At 35.4% G+C, this 18,898-nt stretch overlaps 5 protein-coding genes across 8 annotated transcripts; 2 read left to right on the top strand and 3 right to left on the bottom strand.

Annotated features, from left to right (window-relative positions):
• On the bottom strand, positions 1-1,936 carry atms (RNA polymerase II-associated factor 1-like protein antimeros). Its single transcript, XM_040723202.2, has one exon. The coding sequence runs from the start codon at positions 1,693-1,695 to the stop codon at positions 97-99; it is 1,599 nt and encodes a 532-aa protein (XP_040579136.1). The 5' UTR covers positions 1,696-1,936; the 3' UTR covers positions 1-96.
• A 4,351-nt stretch (positions 1,937-6,287) lies between these two features.
• Positions 6,288-7,287, top strand: LOC121127539 (tumor suppressor candidate 2). Its single transcript, XM_040722947.2, has 2 exons — positions 6,288-6,583; positions 6,643-7,287. Exons 1-2 carry the CDS (start codon positions 6,471-6,473, stop codon positions 6,821-6,823), a joined length of 294 nt encoding a protein of 97 aa, XP_040578881.1. The 5' UTR covers positions 6,288-6,470; the 3' UTR covers positions 6,824-7,287.
• A 144-nt stretch (positions 7,288-7,431) lies between these two features.
• Positions 7,432-10,543, bottom strand: LOC121127538 (serine/threonine-protein kinase PLK1). Of its 3 annotated transcripts, none has more exons than XM_040722945.2 (2): positions 10,244-10,543; positions 7,432-9,919 (listed from the first exon to the last, which is right to left on the bottom strand). In XM_040722945.2, exon 2 carries the CDS (start codon positions 9,916-9,918, stop codon positions 8,071-8,073), a length of 1,848 nt encoding a protein of 615 aa, XP_040578879.1. In that variant the 5' UTR covers position 9,919; positions 10,244-10,543; the 3' UTR covers positions 7,432-8,070. The 3 variants fall into 3 exon arrangements, with proteins under 3 accessions (XP_040578879.1, XP_040578878.1, XP_040578880.1); XM_040722944.2 differs by having other exon boundaries at positions 10,068-10,536; XM_040722946.2 differs by having other exon boundaries at positions 10,093-10,533.
• Positions 10,544-10,926: 383 nt separating this feature from the next.
• Positions 10,927-14,091, top strand: PH4alphaEFB (prolyl 4-hydroxylase subunit alpha-1). Its single transcript, XM_040722741.2, has 8 exons — positions 10,927-11,728; positions 12,187-12,383; positions 12,438-13,019; positions 13,084-13,249; positions 13,310-13,534; positions 13,607-13,672; positions 13,731-13,896; positions 13,958-14,091. Exons 1-8 carry the CDS (start codon positions 11,519-11,521, stop codon positions 14,026-14,028), a joined length of 1,683 nt encoding a protein of 560 aa, XP_040578675.1. The 5' UTR covers positions 10,927-11,518; the 3' UTR covers positions 14,029-14,091.
• Positions 14,092-14,167: 76 nt separating this feature from the next.
• LOC121127401 (uncharacterized) lies at positions 14,168-18,551 on the bottom strand. Of its 2 annotated transcripts, XM_040722739.2 has the most exons (6): positions 18,337-18,550; positions 18,147-18,273; positions 17,735-17,994; positions 17,379-17,658; positions 16,910-17,257; positions 14,168-16,855 (listed from the first exon to the last, which is right to left on the bottom strand). In XM_040722739.2, exons 1-6 carry the CDS (start codon positions 18,435-18,437, stop codon positions 14,957-14,959), a joined length of 3,015 nt encoding a protein of 1,004 aa, XP_040578673.1. In that variant the 5' UTR covers positions 18,438-18,550; the 3' UTR covers positions 14,168-14,956. The 2 variants fall into 2 exon arrangements, with proteins under 2 accessions (XP_040578673.1, XP_040578672.1); XM_040722738.2 differs by having other exon boundaries at positions 14,168-17,257; positions 18,337-18,551.
• Positions 18,552-18,898: the final 347 nt, after the last annotated feature.

Below are 18,898 nucleotides of genomic sequence, written 5' to 3'. Positions count from 1 at the left end.
TTCTAGGAGTATAGACATTTTTTATTCAGAAACATTTTGATCAGAATAAATTATAATAATAGGTAATTATGATTCGTTATTGGAAAAGAAGTTCACTCAATTAGAGTTAGAGCCAGAATTTGATCTAGAAACACTTCTAGAGCGAGAAGGGCTCCTAGAGACTGAGCGTGAAGGTGATCTGGAGTGGGATACAGATCTTGATCGTGGTGATAAGGATCTCGACTTTGATCGAGATATGCTTCTAGAGCGAACAGGCGAGGAGGAACGGGATCTAGATTTGGATCTTGATCTCGAACGTGATGGTGACCTAGAACGAGATCCTGATTTTGATCTAGGGGACACAGATTTTGATCCAGGGGAAGCAGATTTTGATCTTGAACGATCTTCACGAGTTTCTCTAACATTAGTTTCCTCTTCTTCTTCTTCTTCTTCCTCTTCGGATACATCCTCGTCCTCTTCCATTGGTGGTTCCAGATTTTTCTCTCGATAGCGCTGCATTCTGTGTTCTTGTTTATTTAAAGGTCGGTGTTTGACGACCAATTTAGAGTTTGATGGTTGTTGACCCGCCTTAAGACGTCTCTTACTTAGACGTACCCTTGTTTCTAACTCATTATAATAGATACCATCATTTCTAACCACAAAGAAGAAATTCTCTTCGTAGCCTTTATTCGCCTTGGACTTAACATTCCAATTGTATTCCCGAGCCATTTTATATTCGTATTCTTCCTCATCAGCGTAGTCACGATCTGCTTCAAAATCAGCATGACGCTTTTCCATGGTATCCTTAGCTGGGAGAAAATATGCAACAAATTGCTCTCCAGATTCATCCATGACACCTCGAATCATGGCTTGGGACATCATTTCAACTTGAGCATGCGTAGGGAAACCAGGAGGAGAAGGATCCGAATCAAAAATAACTTGGGCACAAGGATATTTCCACATTTGGTCGTCTGGGAGAACAGGAATAACTTCGACAGGTTTAATATCGGGTTTGTTAGAATAGTGTGTCGTGATTTCTTTCTCAGTATCGGAGAATGTTTTCTCAATTGCACGTACTTGTGCCTCTCTATCCATATATAGGGCCGTTTCGTTACCGAGATTCTTCCTGACAACAAAGCCAATTTTGGATTCCACTTTGTCGATGGTCGTGGGTTGATAACGAGTCTGTTCTGTGGAGATGTAGTCAGGCCGTCTCATCCAGGAAAGAACCTGGGCATGGCGTGCAGAGCGTTTGAGATCAGAGGAGCCTTGAGCGAGATGCCCCATTTCATCCTCTAAAAGTTTTTCGTCTTTAGGATGAAGTTCTTCATTCTGAGCTCCGCAAGGGATTTCGAATGCATCCGGAAGGATGAGGTCCACTCGGACCCCCAGATCCTGCTCTGTTAACAACTCGTACTTGTAATTCCGCTCTAAGGAAGTGGGGTTATAATTGATAAAGCGGGAGCTCTCGAAAGGGTAAGAAATGAACTTGGGGTCAAAAGGAATATCCGGAAGTGTGTTGGAGTATTTCACACGGCAAACCATCTCAGAACGCTTCTCTCGATGCGTAGGAGGGGGCGCCGTCGCCGCCACCATGGGAGAACGACGTGGAGTAGCCGTTGCTCCTGGAGTCGGAGCTTGAACTTGAGACGGCGTCGTGCCTGTTCCCTTGGAAGCACCACTCCCTACAACACCTCCAGGACTCTTCACCGTCATATTTTGATTCTATAGTACACAATTCGAATTTATTTTGTATTAATTAATTAGACATTTATCAGATTTAAATATTGTCTCAAGTCGGAGCGGTGATCAAACTGTGTTCTCGATGAAAAATATTTGAGAATCAAACAATGACGTCAAAAAAATAATATAATAAATAATAGTAGTTGAGGTTGGCCACTATTTAGAAAATTTATATATAGCTAAACAAGACTAGCTTTTTTATCTATTATCAACCTCTACTGTCAAAAATGGGGATCTAGAAAGCTCGCCTACGGAAAATTTGTATAGGGAAAGTTTGTAGTGGGATTACTCATATTGGGAAAATTCGTATAGAATAAACTTGGCCGGCGGAAGACTCGCCTTCTTTTATTTAATGTAAATAATAATCTCACTTATGTTATGCCTAAGGTCTTCGAACCAGAGACGAAATAAGTAATATTAATAATTAAATATATGATTAAAGAAAATTGACAAAAGGGACAGTAATGTAATTCGAATGGAAACAGTGCTATTCAGTTTACCATACCTACTATTCACTTAATTATCATTATACTTTAGACATGATGGATTATTCATATTGGAACAGACTCATAGTGGGACGAAAAAACATAAAATCAGAATAGGCAAGAGCAGTGATTTCCTCTTCGTTATGAGCCAGGATCTATCATTAGAAGAGATGGTTGGATGTGGTATACGGATCGTAGAAGAGCACGAGGAAAAGAGAGATGTAAAAGAGGAAAAATGTACAGCTCAGTACATTTGGATCAACGTAGAATTGAAATAGAGAGATGTGAACGATGTTCTTCATTAATCTTCTTTCTTATTTGAAGAGTAGGAAGCAGAGTGCACTACGTAGTCACTCAAGAGACTTGAATCACCGGAGTCTAAAACAGGGAATTCATACCTCCAATGGATCTCAAGACAAGTTATGAGACGTTAACAAGTGACTTATGAACTTCTTCAACGAATTTTTGTGTGTATTTTCATAATATGATACAATTACATTTGAATATGTAACTTCTTTTGTAGTAGTAAACTTCAGTAATATTTATCAAATAATATGGTTAATAGAACTTTATATATTCATTCATTCCAATTCAGAATGAAAATCCGGGTTCCACTTTATTAATGTGTATAACTAATATTAATGCCAATTCCTTTGTCAATTTTTAATTCCATTAATTAATTTATTTGTTTTAATAAATGTAAATATATATTTAAACACTACTAAAACGGCTCTAATTTTTTTTCCGACACTTCATGTAATTGTCTTATATGGTTAATTATGTTACGTATGGTTGGGGAATGTTCCAGCCCCTACAACAAATGAGGCACTTTGTATTTTTCTTAATGCTATTGTATTTTAAATCCTAATTTTAGGCCTACGAAACTTTTTAGAAATAATTTCCATAAATTCCGTTTGTCTTTGTACTAGATCATAATGTAGTAAATTTCATTCAAATAATTAAATAATATAAAATATTATTTTTCAATTGATCTTTGGATACTAAAGTGACTAATTCATAAAGTTGGTATAGTCGAGTGTATTTACTTAATGAGTCTTATGGATTTGGTGTTGCATGGTTCAAATGGTAGGATTTAGAGCCAAGATCACATAATAATATTCGAAACTCTAAATGAAGATAAATTAGGAATAATTTATTTTTAGATGTGTGTAATTTTAATGAGTGTTATTTGTTTATTTATTATTTTAGGTACTGATAATTTAGATATAATTCCTAGAGTATGATTTAAATAGTTTCTTGTGGTTAGATTTATAATAGTTTATTTATAGTATCTTGGGTACGAATTTGCAGCTATTTTAAAATTTATAACTCCAAATCATAGATAAATATACATATTCTCTGTGTTCGAAACAGAATTGTTCTGTATTGACGTGGTTGATAAGATACGAACTATTAATAACAAGGAGAAGGCGTGGAGGAATAATACTACAATAGATTTAATTTTAATATTATGTATAATATGTTTGTACATCATATAAACTACTCCTCAATAGTCTACTCTCATAGGTAATAAGACGACACGGCTATTTATACTTAATATAGAAATATAGTACTTAACTTATACATATATATATCAAACATATTAAATAATAATAAAAAACAATAAGACGAGGGGAGAAGAAGAGAATGTACATCCACAACACGAATCCGTGACTAAATATATGTTACTGCTGACTCCTGGATTATTCATAACTCATAAGCCATAATTATTGAATGTACATAGTTAGTAATTACTAACAATTTAATTATTTTGATCCCTTTAATCTCATGAATGGGGATATAGAAAATGGATACAGTCTGATTGATGTTTCAAATAGTTCTATTTCGGCAATAAATATAATAATCTTGTTCATCACAATGAATAATTACATTATTTATGCAACATTAATGGGGGAGTATTTCATATTATTGGAATAACACTTATTCTAATTTCAAATACATTCAACCCCGTCCGTAAATACATGGAACGTTGCTTAATCCCGTCTCAATTAATTGTAACTACTTAAAATTTGATTATTTTGATCCTTCTAAACTTATGAATTGAGGATATGAGTAATTGATACAGTTTGTATGAAGTTTTCTATACCTTTCTGCCCGGTAACTAAATTATAAGTACATAAGTATCGTTATGAATAAATTAAAATATTTTTCAAAGATCAATGGTGGTCTCAGCTCTCCTAATAATTGATGTAGCCGTCCTTAATGATAATAATAGTTTTCAAGCGGGGGTGGAAGGCCGGGCACCAGATGTGATACAATCTTCAGTCATGGCGTCTCATTGCTACCTGACAGTGGGCTTGAGGGCTCGATCATTTAGATCAGGGATGGACGACTGGCGGCCGCGCGCGGCCTTCGTTCTCACTCAGTGCGGCCCGAAATAGATCAATAATAATAATAAAATACAACTTGTGATATAATGTTAATTGATAAAGAGCGGCATACCCAGACAATAGCGGAGCCCGGGCTACCTTTCGCATTAGAGAAGAAAAAGTCAAGAGCCATGGGCCATAGCCACTAGCAGCGGCAAAAAGAGAAAATTTCATTGAGAAAATCGCATTTTTCAGCCAAAATGGGAAGATGAGTACCTCTTCACCAATTTCAAAATGTGTCTAGTTTGCTTGGAGATATAATCAGCCCTAAAAGATCACAACATAAGTCGCCATCACAACACCTTGTACAAGGATAAATATGAGAAGTAGACTGGAGCTGCCAGAGCTGCTATAGTAGCAAATCTCAAATCTAAAGTATGTCAACATCAGGACTTTTTCACAAAAGCCACGACCTGTCAAGAGTCAGCCATCACAGCGTCCTATGATGTAGCACTCGAACTTGCTAAGGCAAAGACGCCACTGTCGGATGGAGAAGTGGTAAGAGGAGTGCAATGAGATAGGAATTCAATTTTGGACACTTCTTCCTGTGGCACATTTCCCACGTCTCAGAGATTTTTCCATCTCAATGGCCATCATGTTTGGGAGCGCTTACATTTGAATGAGCAAGTTTTTTCACCATAAAGCACATAAAATCCAAAGATAGAAACAGACTAACCGATGATACTCTGTTTAATTTGATGCACATTGGTGCTGCAAAAATTGACTTTGACATCCAATCCATTGTGAGCCAGCAGTCCAAACAACAAGTCTCTCATTAGGTTCAATTAATATTGCCATAGGTTTTTAAAGCAAACTTATTTTATTAAGTAGTTAAAATTCATTTTTGCAATTTTTTATGCAAATGTTATGTCTTTGTTACTTATTAAGATGTAAAAATGCATTTATATGCAGAAAATAGTTTTATGTTTGTGCAATAAACATACATATATAAATACATATAATCTGTGTTCTTAATTGACATCGATAATTATTTGTAGCGTCTGTCATATCCAGTTATTTGAAGTGCGTGGTAATGACTAATGTGGCCTACCAATGAATGATAGTAATGAAAAAAATTTGGCGTTCTTTATCATGGAAGTAGACCTTCCCTGATTTATTTGAAACTTACTACATAATCTTGTACAAGCCCGATCTGAAGATGACAATTTATTTTTGAAGGGCAAATTCATCAATTTAAATAATTAGTTTGATAATGTTTTTAAGATTTACTTACTCTTAAAAAAACGCTTTCAAATATACCTACTTTGATTTTGAGTTGTATAAAATAAGTCAATCCATCATTTTTTGTTCAAAAACCATTTTTTAGGATTTCGAATATTATTCCAAAATGAAAGAGTTTCTTAAAGTAACACGTGATATTGATATAAAATTACAAGAACTAAAAATTTTATAGTTGTACAAAGCTCATGATATGAGTTCACCAAATCGAATTGATCATCAAAAATGATGTTTTACACCACAACAGGTTGCGTGATTGAAGCTTGTGCTCCTCCAGAGATAGTATTACCTACATTACTATTAGTTACGCAAGTACTTAGCTAGTTATGTAGGTGTTTTTATTTTTCTAGCCATCAAGCAGCATGCAGCTTTCTTATTTTTTTCTTTTTCTCTCTCTCTGTTTCTATCTATGGAGCTCTAGGTCCCTCTTTCTCCTGAATCGTGAATCGTCATACTCAGAGTAGTAAGTAACTACTTACTAGTTATAAGTAACTTATAGGCTATAGTAGTATTAGTGCCTAATTTTGAAAGTCTTGAAGTTATTTTCTTATTCATCTCCTCTTTTTGTGTTCCGTGATTCCTGTACTTCCCTGCTTCACTGAATGCGTTTTTTTAAGCAAGTAAGGCATGGACCATGGGTCAGTCTGGCTCCAAAACTGTAAGCAAAGACTCCGCCCCGTCCGATCAAGAAAGTGGTATCCCTGTCAAAAAATTTAAAGCAACTCCTTTGGTCTATTCGAGAAGAGGGTAAACTAAACCAATTGCTCCAATGAATATTGATTCATGTTTTGATTTTATGCTTGTAGCTCCCGTTACTTTGATCAAGATGGAGATTTGGCTCATGAGTTTTATGAAGAGGTTGTGAGTCGTGACGGGGAACGAAGTATGCAAAAGGTCAAGAAGCGTCTCCTCACTCCGGAGGGGGAAGTGAACTATGCCATTCCATGTATACATACTGACTATCCCCTCATCATGTTCCATGACTAAATACAGTAAATGATCACTCATTCATCAGTATCTCTCACTTCAAGGAATGACGTTGTCTGGTTGTGAAATGCTCTCTGTTTCTCTTGTTTTTTTTTTAGCTTGATATGAGGACGTCAAACCACCTCCTCTTCATCCAACTACCAGAACCGTCTAGTCAACGTTGTGTTTCAAAAGTTTTAATTCGTCATCATCTTCTACTCATCACCACTTCTTTTAATTAATATATATATATATATGTATAAAAGAAGAGAAGTATCCCATATCCAGTAATAATAATCATCATTACCAATGAAGAAAAAAAAAAAAAAAAAAGACTTTTTCTGCTATTACTCTTGTCCATATTGAATGTATTTATAGATTTACTCTCCATTGTATTACAATGACACTGACTCCGTTAAGAAATTTAATAGATCAATTTTGATGTTTTAGCTCATTTAAATTGTCATAAAGATGTTTGAACCCTACTTATTTAATGCGTTTTGTATGATTGATATTGTTTACCTGGGAACAGGTAGCTAACTCAATTTTATACTACTAATAATAATGTATACTACTTCGGTTTCCCTTTCCTTTTTTCCCTCCGTGATAATAGATAAACAAAGAAATTATTTTTAGATGGAAAAATATACAAATATTTCTTTATTATTCACTGATAAAAATAATAATGATAGTAATAACTAATAATATAATTATTAAGAGATTAAAATATCACACAGAGTTACATTTAATATGAAAGAAAGAAAGAATGCATTTACAACAAGGAAAGATAATAATAACAATTTAAGTTATTCTAAAACAACTAAAATCTATGTAATGATAGGGAAGCACTATATAGTATTAAGGCACGCAGAGTAAGTTACTTATGAAAGCATGGACTGAGTCGGAATCAGTATCAATATAAAGTATATATAAAGATAAATATTGTAATTGAGCGATATCAATGGATGAAAGACCATATCTATAATATATATTATGTAAACACAAAATTAAAACTTTTTTTTCTTCTCTTTTCTGATACAAAATGACGTCTGTTAATGTAAAAAAAAAAAAAAAATGTAACTATCTTATAGAGTAATGTACTATAATAACAAATGGCCTAAAGCAACTCCATATAAGAGATTACAGATTCAATTCCGATGAATCGTTCTTATACATATATAAATACTAATGAGTAAATATATATATATGAATGTATGTAATTGAGATCAACTAAAATTTATTTAAAAAAAAAAAAAACCAATAATGAGCTATGTAGACGTCGTCGATTCATTTATTTCTAATTCATTTCTACGGTTCAGATCCTCTAGAACGTGAAGGACCTGTTGCAATAGTTCTCCAATATCAGTATGAATAAATGCGGCTTTAGTAGACAAGCTCTCTAAGTTGAAAGTTATGGGAAGGCTTTTAGATGCAAAGAATGAGGCGAAGAATTCATTATTACATTTCCAGAGAACAATCTTAGTATGTTCTTGAATAAAATTAATTTGGATGGATGTATTATTGAGTATCATAACTAAGAATCGCGGAGTTCTCCACCATTTGACAATGTGAGGAATCGTCGTAGTAGAGCGAGTTGTCACAGTCACTTGAGTAGCAAAAGCAGACGGATTTGCACATGCTAATTTTTTAGCCATGTATCTCGATAAGTAGTCCAATAGATGAACTCTTGATAAAAGGTCAGGAGTAACGCTTCGGACACCATCCATATTGAAGGTAAAAGATCGCTCTACGTCTGAATATTCATAGAGGCGTTTTTCCTCTTCTTCGCAGTAGCTGATATGAGTATTATCATTCAGGAAAGCTCCAACAGCCCCATCAGACAATCTATATCCAAACCCGTGTTTATTTGAGTAATCAATCCATTTTGTCACAAAGACAGGAATGAATTCTACTGGTGAAGGAAATTCCAAATCTTTACCCATAAAGGAAGACCTAACACATTGTCTTAAATTATCCACAGTTTCTGAGAGAATTGCGGATGAAGACGTGAGAATCGTTGGAGAATTCAGACTTGATGAACTTGAATTTGCGCTAGAATTGGAAGAAGTAACACTTTGTTGGAAGATGGATGCAATTTTTAATTTTAAGTTTCCAGGAACGCAACCAGGGGGTATAGCATCTTCTGTATGGGTATTTTGATGGAAGTAATCCTTTCCTTGTAGAGCTTCGACAGAAAATTTAGGTGGACATGCCATGGCAGAATTAGGAAGTGTACAGGGAAGAAAACCTTTCTTAAAAAAAGGTTCTTGAAGGAGATCTTGATTTTGTCCAGGTTGATGCAATTGGCCCCGGAGTTCAGGATGAGGATCTAACAATTTTTTGATGAAGGAATGAGTGTGTAGTGAAATGCTCTTTTTCGGAATGGTATAGTTATTTGAAGCAATTTTGGCATATGTCCGACTCAGCGATTTTGTTTCAAACGGAGGAGATCCAAAGAGCATAGCATAGGTCATACAACCCACAGCCCAAATGTCAGCGGCCATATGATGCCCTAACTTGGCCAAAACCTCAGGGGCAATGTAATTAGGCGTACCACAGAGACTAAATTTTGATTTACCATAATCTCGAAGAGACGATGAGTCCATTTTGATGGCCAACCCGAAATCCCCAATTTTAACAGTATATTCACGTGTCAGGAACATGTTTCCTAACTTGAGATCACGATGAAGAATTTCCTTGCTATGAATGTAGCGAACCCCATCGCATATTTGCTTCACATAGTAGCGCACTTCTGTCTCTGTCAGAGCTTTTCGAAAACGTACAAGATGAAATAAGGACTTGAGGTTACATTTCTCCAGAAGGATGTGACAATAGAGAGAATCTTGAAAGGTATGGATAAACCGAACGATATTTTGATGTTTGAGTTCTTTATGGAGTCGAATTTCTCTCTCTACCTTGGCTTTGGATCCTTGTTTGAGCTCCAAAAAGTCCCGACGAATCATTTTGTCTGCATAGACTTTGCCATGAGGTTCACGCACTTCATAGACTTTAGCGAATCCTCCTTTCCCTAAAAGAGGTCCTCGTTGGTAAGGTACATTTCGGGAAGGATCCATAATTTGTGGAGGAGGGGACTCCTCTCTCCTTACCTTTGTCATCCTAAAAACAAATTCTTATTCTAATTAATCTTTCAACTTGGAGACAGGAGCAGAGGAATTAAAATTGAAAAACAGAATAAAATAAAAATAGATAAAGAGTTGAGTTGAAAATCCAAGTTTTTTTATTCTCCTTGTTTTTTTTTATTTACCTGGACGATAACAAAAGAACTCTACCTTCTGCACTTCGCTCACCACCACCCTCCTCAGTCCTCCTTCTCCTCCCCTTCCTCCCTTAGGGCTCAATCCCAAAGCAGAGCAAGATACAGATGTGAGATGACCAGGAAAAAGGCTACAAGGGAACTACCACCTACACCATGATTATTACCTATTGCTTTCTCTAAAGGAGCATCAAGTGGAGAAGAAGTCAATGCGTAGTTCGAGTTGGAGTAGTATCTAATAGTAACTAATAACTTATGAAATAAAAATATTAATATAATATTATTTGATGACAAAGAGAGATTGAGTGAGATGAGGGTTGTGTTTAATTTATCCCATGGGGGAAAAACGTTCACTTTTTAAGGATCTGCAAGAGAGAGCGTTATTCTTATATTCCATAGACCATACCGATAGACGATAGGCGCCGATACGTTATTTAATTAAATATCCTCTAGTACTAATGACCAATATGTAAGGACATCTCTTAAGAAAGACTCCCCAACCTCACAATGATACGGCCAATTATGTGGATAGAGACAAGGGCGTCCGCATGGGGTCGGAGGAGTTATATCCTCCCAATCAAGGAGTTTATGCGATTATCAGCCTAAAATTATTGGTTTTGCAAAATTAATTTAAAATGAGTAAATAAGAAGGAATTTTATTTAAAATTGTAAATTGATCAAATTAAGGCCCCGTGGAAACTTTTTTAACATTAAAATACCCCCCCCCCCTCCCAAAAAAGTCCTACGGACACCTCTAGCTAAGATATTAAAAATAAGCCTAATTATCCAGAGGCTTGAAGAGGTTGCGTGTGATGCGTACAATGAAGCTTTTCTCATGAGGAGGTACTGTAAGCTTAAGATGTTCTTTTGTTTTCATGACGACCCTGCATTCATATAATTTCCCTTCTATTTCAAGCACCAGCTCCTGTCATTCAACCAGTTCATATGCATGAAATAATTTTCTGTTGCGAGGAGGAGGAAGAAGAAGAACTAAAGAGTATTAAGCATCATCATCAGTCATCGCCCCTCACATCTTGGCCTAGCTTTAATTAGCCCCCTTTTCTGCATATGTTCACCAGATGCCCTTCTGAACTCCAAATTTGTGCGTATATAAAGCTTGCACACACAGCTAGTGATACTTACTTTATACTTGACTGGACTCATTTTAATGATGAATCAATCCTCTCTTAACTCCTTCTACTTTATTGGGGGAAGTAGCAATTCCATTCAATAACGACCGGCTTAAGTAGCAAGGGAAGAAGGGAGAGGGGGGAGGGGGAAAACAATTTCTCACTTCTTTTTGGAATGCAATGCCAATAGTGACTAGTGAGTCAGACAAGGAAAGTCGACTCTTCTTTCAATTCAATATATCAGTGTCAATCTTCTCTTGTCTTCTTTGAGACCACTGGATATTATTCCATTGAGAATTAAAGAGAGTCGTGATGATGCAAATCTCTGTCACTTACATCTTACCCACATTCCTTATGATACTCGGTCTAGCACCTATCAATCAAATGGTCGCTACATCGGGCTCAGATGGGATTTTCACCTCCAATGAGGATCTACGGCAGCTCATTTATACTAAATCCGTTGTACTTCAGAGTGTGGAGAAATATATTAAAGAGGAAGAATCAAGAATTCAACGGCTCAAGGTTAGATAAATAAAGATCCACAATTTGTAGAGTTTATTTCACAAGAATTTATTGTTATAATTATTTACTTATGAACTTGAATCTGTAAGGTTATCCAACTATAATATCTTGACCCTTAGTCGAACTTTTTAATACATTTATTTACGTCTGTATTTTTTTTTTTTTAGAGGTCACTTCCTGTAAATATTTTTTTTCTTCTTAATATTTACTGAACTATGAATTATAATATTTGTTGAAATGACTTTGTGATTCCGTCCTTCTCAGCTCGCCTCCTCCTCCCCTCTCTCCCCTAATCCTCAGAAAATGTGTTCGACACTTGTTGTCAATAATAAATTATATGTATATTATAACCTCGTTGAGTTCTTTTCTTTTGAAAAAAGTTGCATCAGTCTATTTAAAATAACAACAAAATAAAACATGAATTGACAATCCTAACTAATTATTTATATTGATTTCAGGGATATGTTGAGCAATATAACAAGTACTTGGGCTCAGCAGATGGCCATGAAGAGGACTTTGTGTCCAATCCCCTAAATTCATTCATATTAATAAAGAAACTAACATCAGATTTTAATGATGTCTATGATTTAATCAAGGAAACTTCTAACCTAAACAAATTTTCCGAAAATATCACTGATAGTCGGGAATCAAATAAGTAAATAACTTTGAAATTTCTCTGGATATTTAGTTAACCTCATTATACAATTAGATGGCCAACAGATGAGGATTTAAAGGGTGCTGCTTCTGCACTCATTCGTCTACAAGAGGTCTACAAAATTAATACAAGAGATATGCGCAATGGTCGCTTAAATGGAGTTGACTATGGTCCTCAACTCACGGCACACGATTGCTTTGAACTAGGTCGACAAACTTATAATGAAGGAGATCATTACAGAACCGAAATATGGATGACAGAAGCCTTGTCTAGATATGATGAAGAAGATGAAAAAACTGTGTCCAAAGGAGATATATACGAGTATTTAGGATTTTCAGCTTACGTTCAAGGACATCTTCGACGAGCTTTAAAGTTTACTAATCTTCTCTTAAAAGAACTTCCAAATCATCCACGAGCCATAGGGAACAAACTGTATTATGAAAATGCTATTATGGAATCTGGAGGAAGTGGTCCAAGTCTTGATGGCTCTCAAAGGAAAGGTGACGATGGATTGGATGAATTAAAGGAGGATGCTGTACTAAAAGAAGGTACTGGGAGTAATGCAGAAGAACTTTTGTATCCCGAGACTGTTCGATATCAGAGGCTTTGTCGAGGAGAGAGCAATGAAAAGAAGAAGTAAGTTTTGAATTACATGTTGTTCCAAGGAAAATATATTCTACTTATTTAAATAAATTATTAGATTTGACAGGGATCTAAAGTGTTTCCTTGATTTTGGTAAACACCCATTCATGAAAATAGCTCCAATCAAAGCTGAAAAACTATATTCAAAACCTGATATCTATATATTTCACAATGTTATTTCTGATAATGAAATTGAAACCATCAAGAATATGGCGAATCCTAGAGTAATAAATATGATAAATTAATAATCCTATCTTGTATGCATTGAAGTACTTTCTATTCAGTTCAAGAGGGCAACAGTTCAAAATGCCAAGACAGGTGAACTGGAAACGGCAAATTATCGTATTTCAAAAACGGCTTGGATCAAAAGTGAGGAAAATGATGTCGTCAAGGGTATATACCAGCGTGTTCATGATGTAACAGGCTTAAACATGGAAACTTCAGAAGAGCTTCAAGTTTCTAACTATGGAATTGGTGGTCACTACGACCCACATTTCGACTTTGCTAGAGTAAGCAAATGTTTAGATTTAAAAAAAAAATTGAATGAGGAATAAATGTTAACAAAACTTTGCATTCATTAGAGAGAAGAAAAGGATGCATTCTCTTCACTAGGAACGGGAAATCGCATTGCTACTTGGTTATTCTATGTGTGTATTCTTCATAATTCTATTTTTTTTATGTATAAAGTTGTTTTAAACTCTTTAGGAATCAGAGGTGGAACAAGGCGGTGCCACAGTTTTTCCTGTTTTAGACCTGACCCTATGGCCACAAAAGGGTTCCGCAGTTTTTTGGTTTAATTTGTATCGAAATGGAGAGGGAAATGAAGATACTCGACATGCGGCTTGTCCCGTTCTAAAAGGAACAAAATGGGGTAAGACCCGTCTAGTAACAATGAGTTCCATATTCTCGAATTTAATTGTATTTTTTTTTAGTGTCAAATTTCTGGATCCACGAAAGGGGTCAAGAATTCACAAGACCCTGTGCTTTAACACCTTTTGAGTGATTTGTATTTTGTAAAATATATTTATTAAGTGCCAAAAATATATCAAACCTATTTTTCTCTAAACAATGTTATACGTCACATATGATTAATAACAATAACAAAAGCGAAATGAGGAATATTCATTTCATAGACATTAATATAAGTATTCTTATTTATTTTTATATACTTTTTAGCATTGATGTAGATAGAGATATTTAATTGGATAAGCAGTACAAATAATAGTAATATAATTACCGAAAAAAATACAAAATTAATTCTAGAAAAATACATCCATGTATAAACAAAATTGAACATGTCATACAAGTCATGTATTGTACAAGGTAATGCTAATGCTACTTCTTCTTATTGATTAATTAATGATGTAAAGAAAAAATATATATTATATATAGTATGTATGTATATTAATATACACTTAATTTTTAATCATGATTTAATAGGTTTAGACTACAAAAAAACAGGTTATTTTCTTTCAATGATATACAAGTTGATTAAAAAATTAGGGGGAAACAATGGTTTAATTATCAATGTATTTGATTTTCTGAGCTAATCATTTGAAGTAGGATTATTCATTAATAAAAAGCAAGTCATGATCGTTGAGGTATATTGCACTATATTTTTAAAAAAAAGTGTGCTTTTGAAAATTATAATAACTCACAATTTCACGTATATAAAACATACAAAAAGTGAATATAAATAAATCCACCCCTGATTAATTAATTTTAAAAGGAGGTCTGATAAGTAATATAAAAACTCCAGTGATGAACCGGTAGTAAAACAAATATAAGTGTATTTAGTTGGAAAATGAAATTAACTTAATGAAAAGGACACGATAAATGGTTAAAAGAACAATGATTAATACATCTTGGCCAACCTTGGTGACTTTCTAACTGGCGTATTTAAGGAGAGTTTATGATTCTGAGCTAGTATTTTATTTGGGGGGAGTGGCCCCCAAATTGGCTGAAGGTATATTCTTAGAGGAAGATGCTTTAGAGCGAACAGACTTCATGTACGGAATGGCTTCATTTTTCAATCCACCTTTTGTTGGAGTCATGACTCTATCTGAAAGATTTCTTTTAACTTTATCTATTTTAGGAGAATGGTTATCATAGAGTGTATGTTTTAGAGTCATGGGTACATTTGGAAGCTCAGACTTTTTGCAAGAATGGCTTCTTTGAACCGGAATGTTCTCAGAAGAAGGGTATTGTAATTGTCTTTTCTTCTTCTTTTTAGAGGTCTCATTTCTAATAGGATTTTGAGCAGACTTGGATCTTTGAACCGTAATAACATTAACTCGTTCTTTTAATGGACTACGGTTACCAACTGGCTCACCCAGATACCCAATCGTGAGATGTCTTCCATTTTTTCTGTTACGATTTTTACCCCTTGGTTTTCCGTTTTCACTCTTCTTTCCGTTCGAAGTTTGCTTATTGCCATGGTTTGTGATACTAACATTGGTGTCTGTGTTTTTAGGAACATGGCGTTTAACAGCTCCCGTAGTAGTCCTTATCCCTGTTTGCTGTCTTCTCTTTGTAACAAAAGGGGAAGGAGTCGTGGAAACTCCCATGCGAGCAGAAACTCTTCTGTTTGAATGTGGCTGAGTAAAAGTTTCTACTGATTTCGACACTTTTCCTCTATTTTCGTTTCGGATTCTAATGATGGAAGAACGCTTACAACCTTCAAACTGATCCTGCTGTTCTTCCGTTGAATTAGACAATGCTGTTTTAAAGAATTCAGTGGCATCAACCCAATGTTCTTCCGGCTCTGCAAGTGATTCTTCTACTACAGGAGCAGTATTACTACTACCACCAATTCCTTCAGTTATGAGCATAAAAGAAGGCACTTTAATTCTTTCAATTCGCCTGACCAAATCTTTAACCGATGAATTTTTACGGGCAAGGGATGATCTAATGGTGTCTCCGCGCTTTAATGTTTGATTCTCATTCTCAAAAGCAGAGCTTTGACGACGAGTTAAAACGCCTCCTCCTCCTTCACTCTGTGATGATACTTCAGGTCGAGCAAATTCAAAAGCAGAACTTTGCCTTCGCAATTGGCTCCGGGTAACAGGACTTAAACCACTATTCACTTCTATACTTTTCATTTTATTTATTATATCTTTCACATTGTTAGTAGACTCTTCGTCTAAAGATGATGAATTAGTTTCAGGACCAAAAGAACTCTCTATTAAAATACTCAGATCTTTTTTGAGATCAGCAAGAGAATCCTGCTTCTTAACTTTGACAGTTGATTGTGATTTTTCCGCTGGGGGTGGAGGTTTACAAAAGCTCATTTTTATTCGAGGTTTAAGACCGGGGGCCTCTACCTTTATTGGGCTTGGCTTGGCCAATCCTGTATTCAAGGAATTGGGTTGTCCTCTTCTTAAACTATTGTTCAATGATCGTGTCGAAGAATCTAAGTTTGGTATAGGAAGTGAAATCAACATTTCCTTTTTTGTAATTCTATCAGTCATTGGTACTTTTCGGAATCTTGAGTAGTTGAAAGACGGGGAAGATTTATAAACTTTTTCATCATTTTCAACGGAACTACAACATTCTTCATTATTCTTTTGCTGTTTAGGAGTACAAGGAGTTCGTAAATCGATTTCTTCATAATCAGACAAATCTCTATCTGCTTTGATTGTCGAAACAACATCAGGAGTTTCTGGTGTACGAGACATAAGACTAATTCTGGATCGCAGAGGAGAAAAATTAACGAGCGTGGTCGATTCATTGCTTTTGGTTTTACTTAATGTCTTTTTCTTTTTGAACCTTTTAACTGAGAATGACTTTCCTCGAACTTTGGGTGTAAGCGGCGTTTCCATTTTCGAAATCTTAGGAGAGCAGTGAAAATAATTCTTATCGAATTCCTCACAACAATTGTTTACCTCATCACTATCTTTGGCTAGAATAGCTTTTCTCTTATTTTTACTTAAGCTTGGGGAATAGAAGAAAGAATCTGGAGTTTGTACGGGATCAGGATGAGCAGATTCTCGGTTTGCAGGAGTCGCAGATCGAGAAATGATACCTTTGAAGGCCGTTATAACTCTGGAAAGAGATCCACTTCTTCTGTGTTTCTTTTTCTTTTTACGAGAACGTCTTTCACTCGGCCCTGCGGTATTCGAGTCCATGTTTTCATTATCCAGATTGTCTTCACTCTGAGATGTAAAATTTGGAGCAATCTTAAGAATAGTACAAGAGTAATCTTCTGCAAGTGCCCCTTCCACCATACAAATCTAGAATGAACATATTAAAAATAACCATCATGTCTCATCATAAAGTGTACATATATTATATGCTATTAGTATAATAACTCGTAAAATTTTAAAACGAGTTCGAAAGAGATGAGACTGATACCTTTTTGGCATTGAGAATCAACTTTTCAACAATCTGCGTTTTTAAATTTAAAATATTTTTCGTTGATTCCAGAGATCCACCTTTTTTGCTCACAAGAGGAAATATACTCGGCGCAAGGACAATAGCTAAATTACGAACGTCCATTTTATTGAATTCAGACTTGAGGGTTACATCCAAAAAGAAACGAAATAGATAGGACATGGTGGAAGACGAATTATCGGGTAATAGGCATGTACTTAATGTCAAAGCATGATCCACCTCTGAAGAAAGACTGCAGCATCTACAAAGAGGTATAAAGTGACATTTGAAGTATGATATGTAGAATATGCAAGTCATTTACTACTACACTTTCATACCTCATCATGACATCCTGGTAGACATCCGGGACTAAGGGATCCGGAAGTTCCCTTAGCCAATGTTTCAAGAGAGCGGCAGCATCTATAACGGACATATTTTCAGAACACCAATCACTGATACTTTCTTTTGTCTGGAGGCGCTCCCTAAGAGCTCTTTGGCGGGACTCCGATCCGGAGAGTCGAAATATCCCCTCTCTTTCCAGGTCTGTTCTGATGAAATTAACAACCCCGGGAAGGAACTCTGGCACACTCACGGACAACTAAGGACAAAAGAAATACAATGTTATTCGTTAATAGACTCCAACTCTGACAGCAAAAGAAACACTCAACACCACACAAATTCACGCCATTCCATTTACATATATTCATTATTAGAAATCATACAATACTCATATTAAACAAGGCTTCTTACTCCTTCCTTTGCATCAAGGTCCACTCGGGTCTTTGCCAGATCTCGAATAGCACGTCCAAAGAGACTCGAAGGCTTCTTTTTCTTTTCCATTGGACAAGGAGTTGAAGAAATCCGTTTGGAGCGACTCCTACGTACATCCAAGCAAGTAAACGGAATAATAGCCATGTATACAAATATATTAATCATTTACCTCTTCCGAGACGGAGGCTCGATACCAAAGAGCCCTAATCGATTCCATACTCCTAAACGTAAGAGTTCTGGTTCACTTAAATTTCCTACGTGATCCCTCATAACATTAACTGAAATGTCTCCTCCATTTGCATTTCAAATTTTCCTCCTTTTTCTTTCCTTTACGTTTTTGTCTAGCAGCAGCAGCAGCAACAGTAGCAGCTAGCTCCTTTTCTTCTTCTATTTAAAATTTAAATCCTCTAGGTAGCTTCTCGCACAGAGATGCAGGCTAGAGCCTGCCCAACAGAAGGGCTACCAGTCTGTATCACTCTTCCACAGACACGTCTTATTTAAATTATTATATTATAAATTATAATTTAGAATAATAATATTGTAAAACTCATTTTATTCTATTCCCCCCTCCATTTCCCGCCCTACACTCTCACACAACCTCTTCCAACTACTACTACTACTAAAATTCCACTTTTTAATATTTTGTGTAAAGTAACACTTAGCAGATGTGACAAATTTATCACATACTCAATAATTAAAATATTTAAGTTCAATCATTATATATTCAAAAT

This window comes from Lepeophtheirus salmonis, chromosome 13 (assembly GCF_016086655.4).
Source record: "Lepeophtheirus salmonis chromosome 13, UVic_Lsal_1.4, whole genome shotgun sequence".
Taxonomy (NCBI): domain Eukaryota; kingdom Metazoa; phylum Arthropoda; class Copepoda; order Siphonostomatoida; family Caligidae; genus Lepeophtheirus; species Lepeophtheirus salmonis.
The sequence above is the reverse complement of the archived record's forward strand: the minus strand, read 5'-3'. Positions and strand labels throughout refer to the sequence as shown.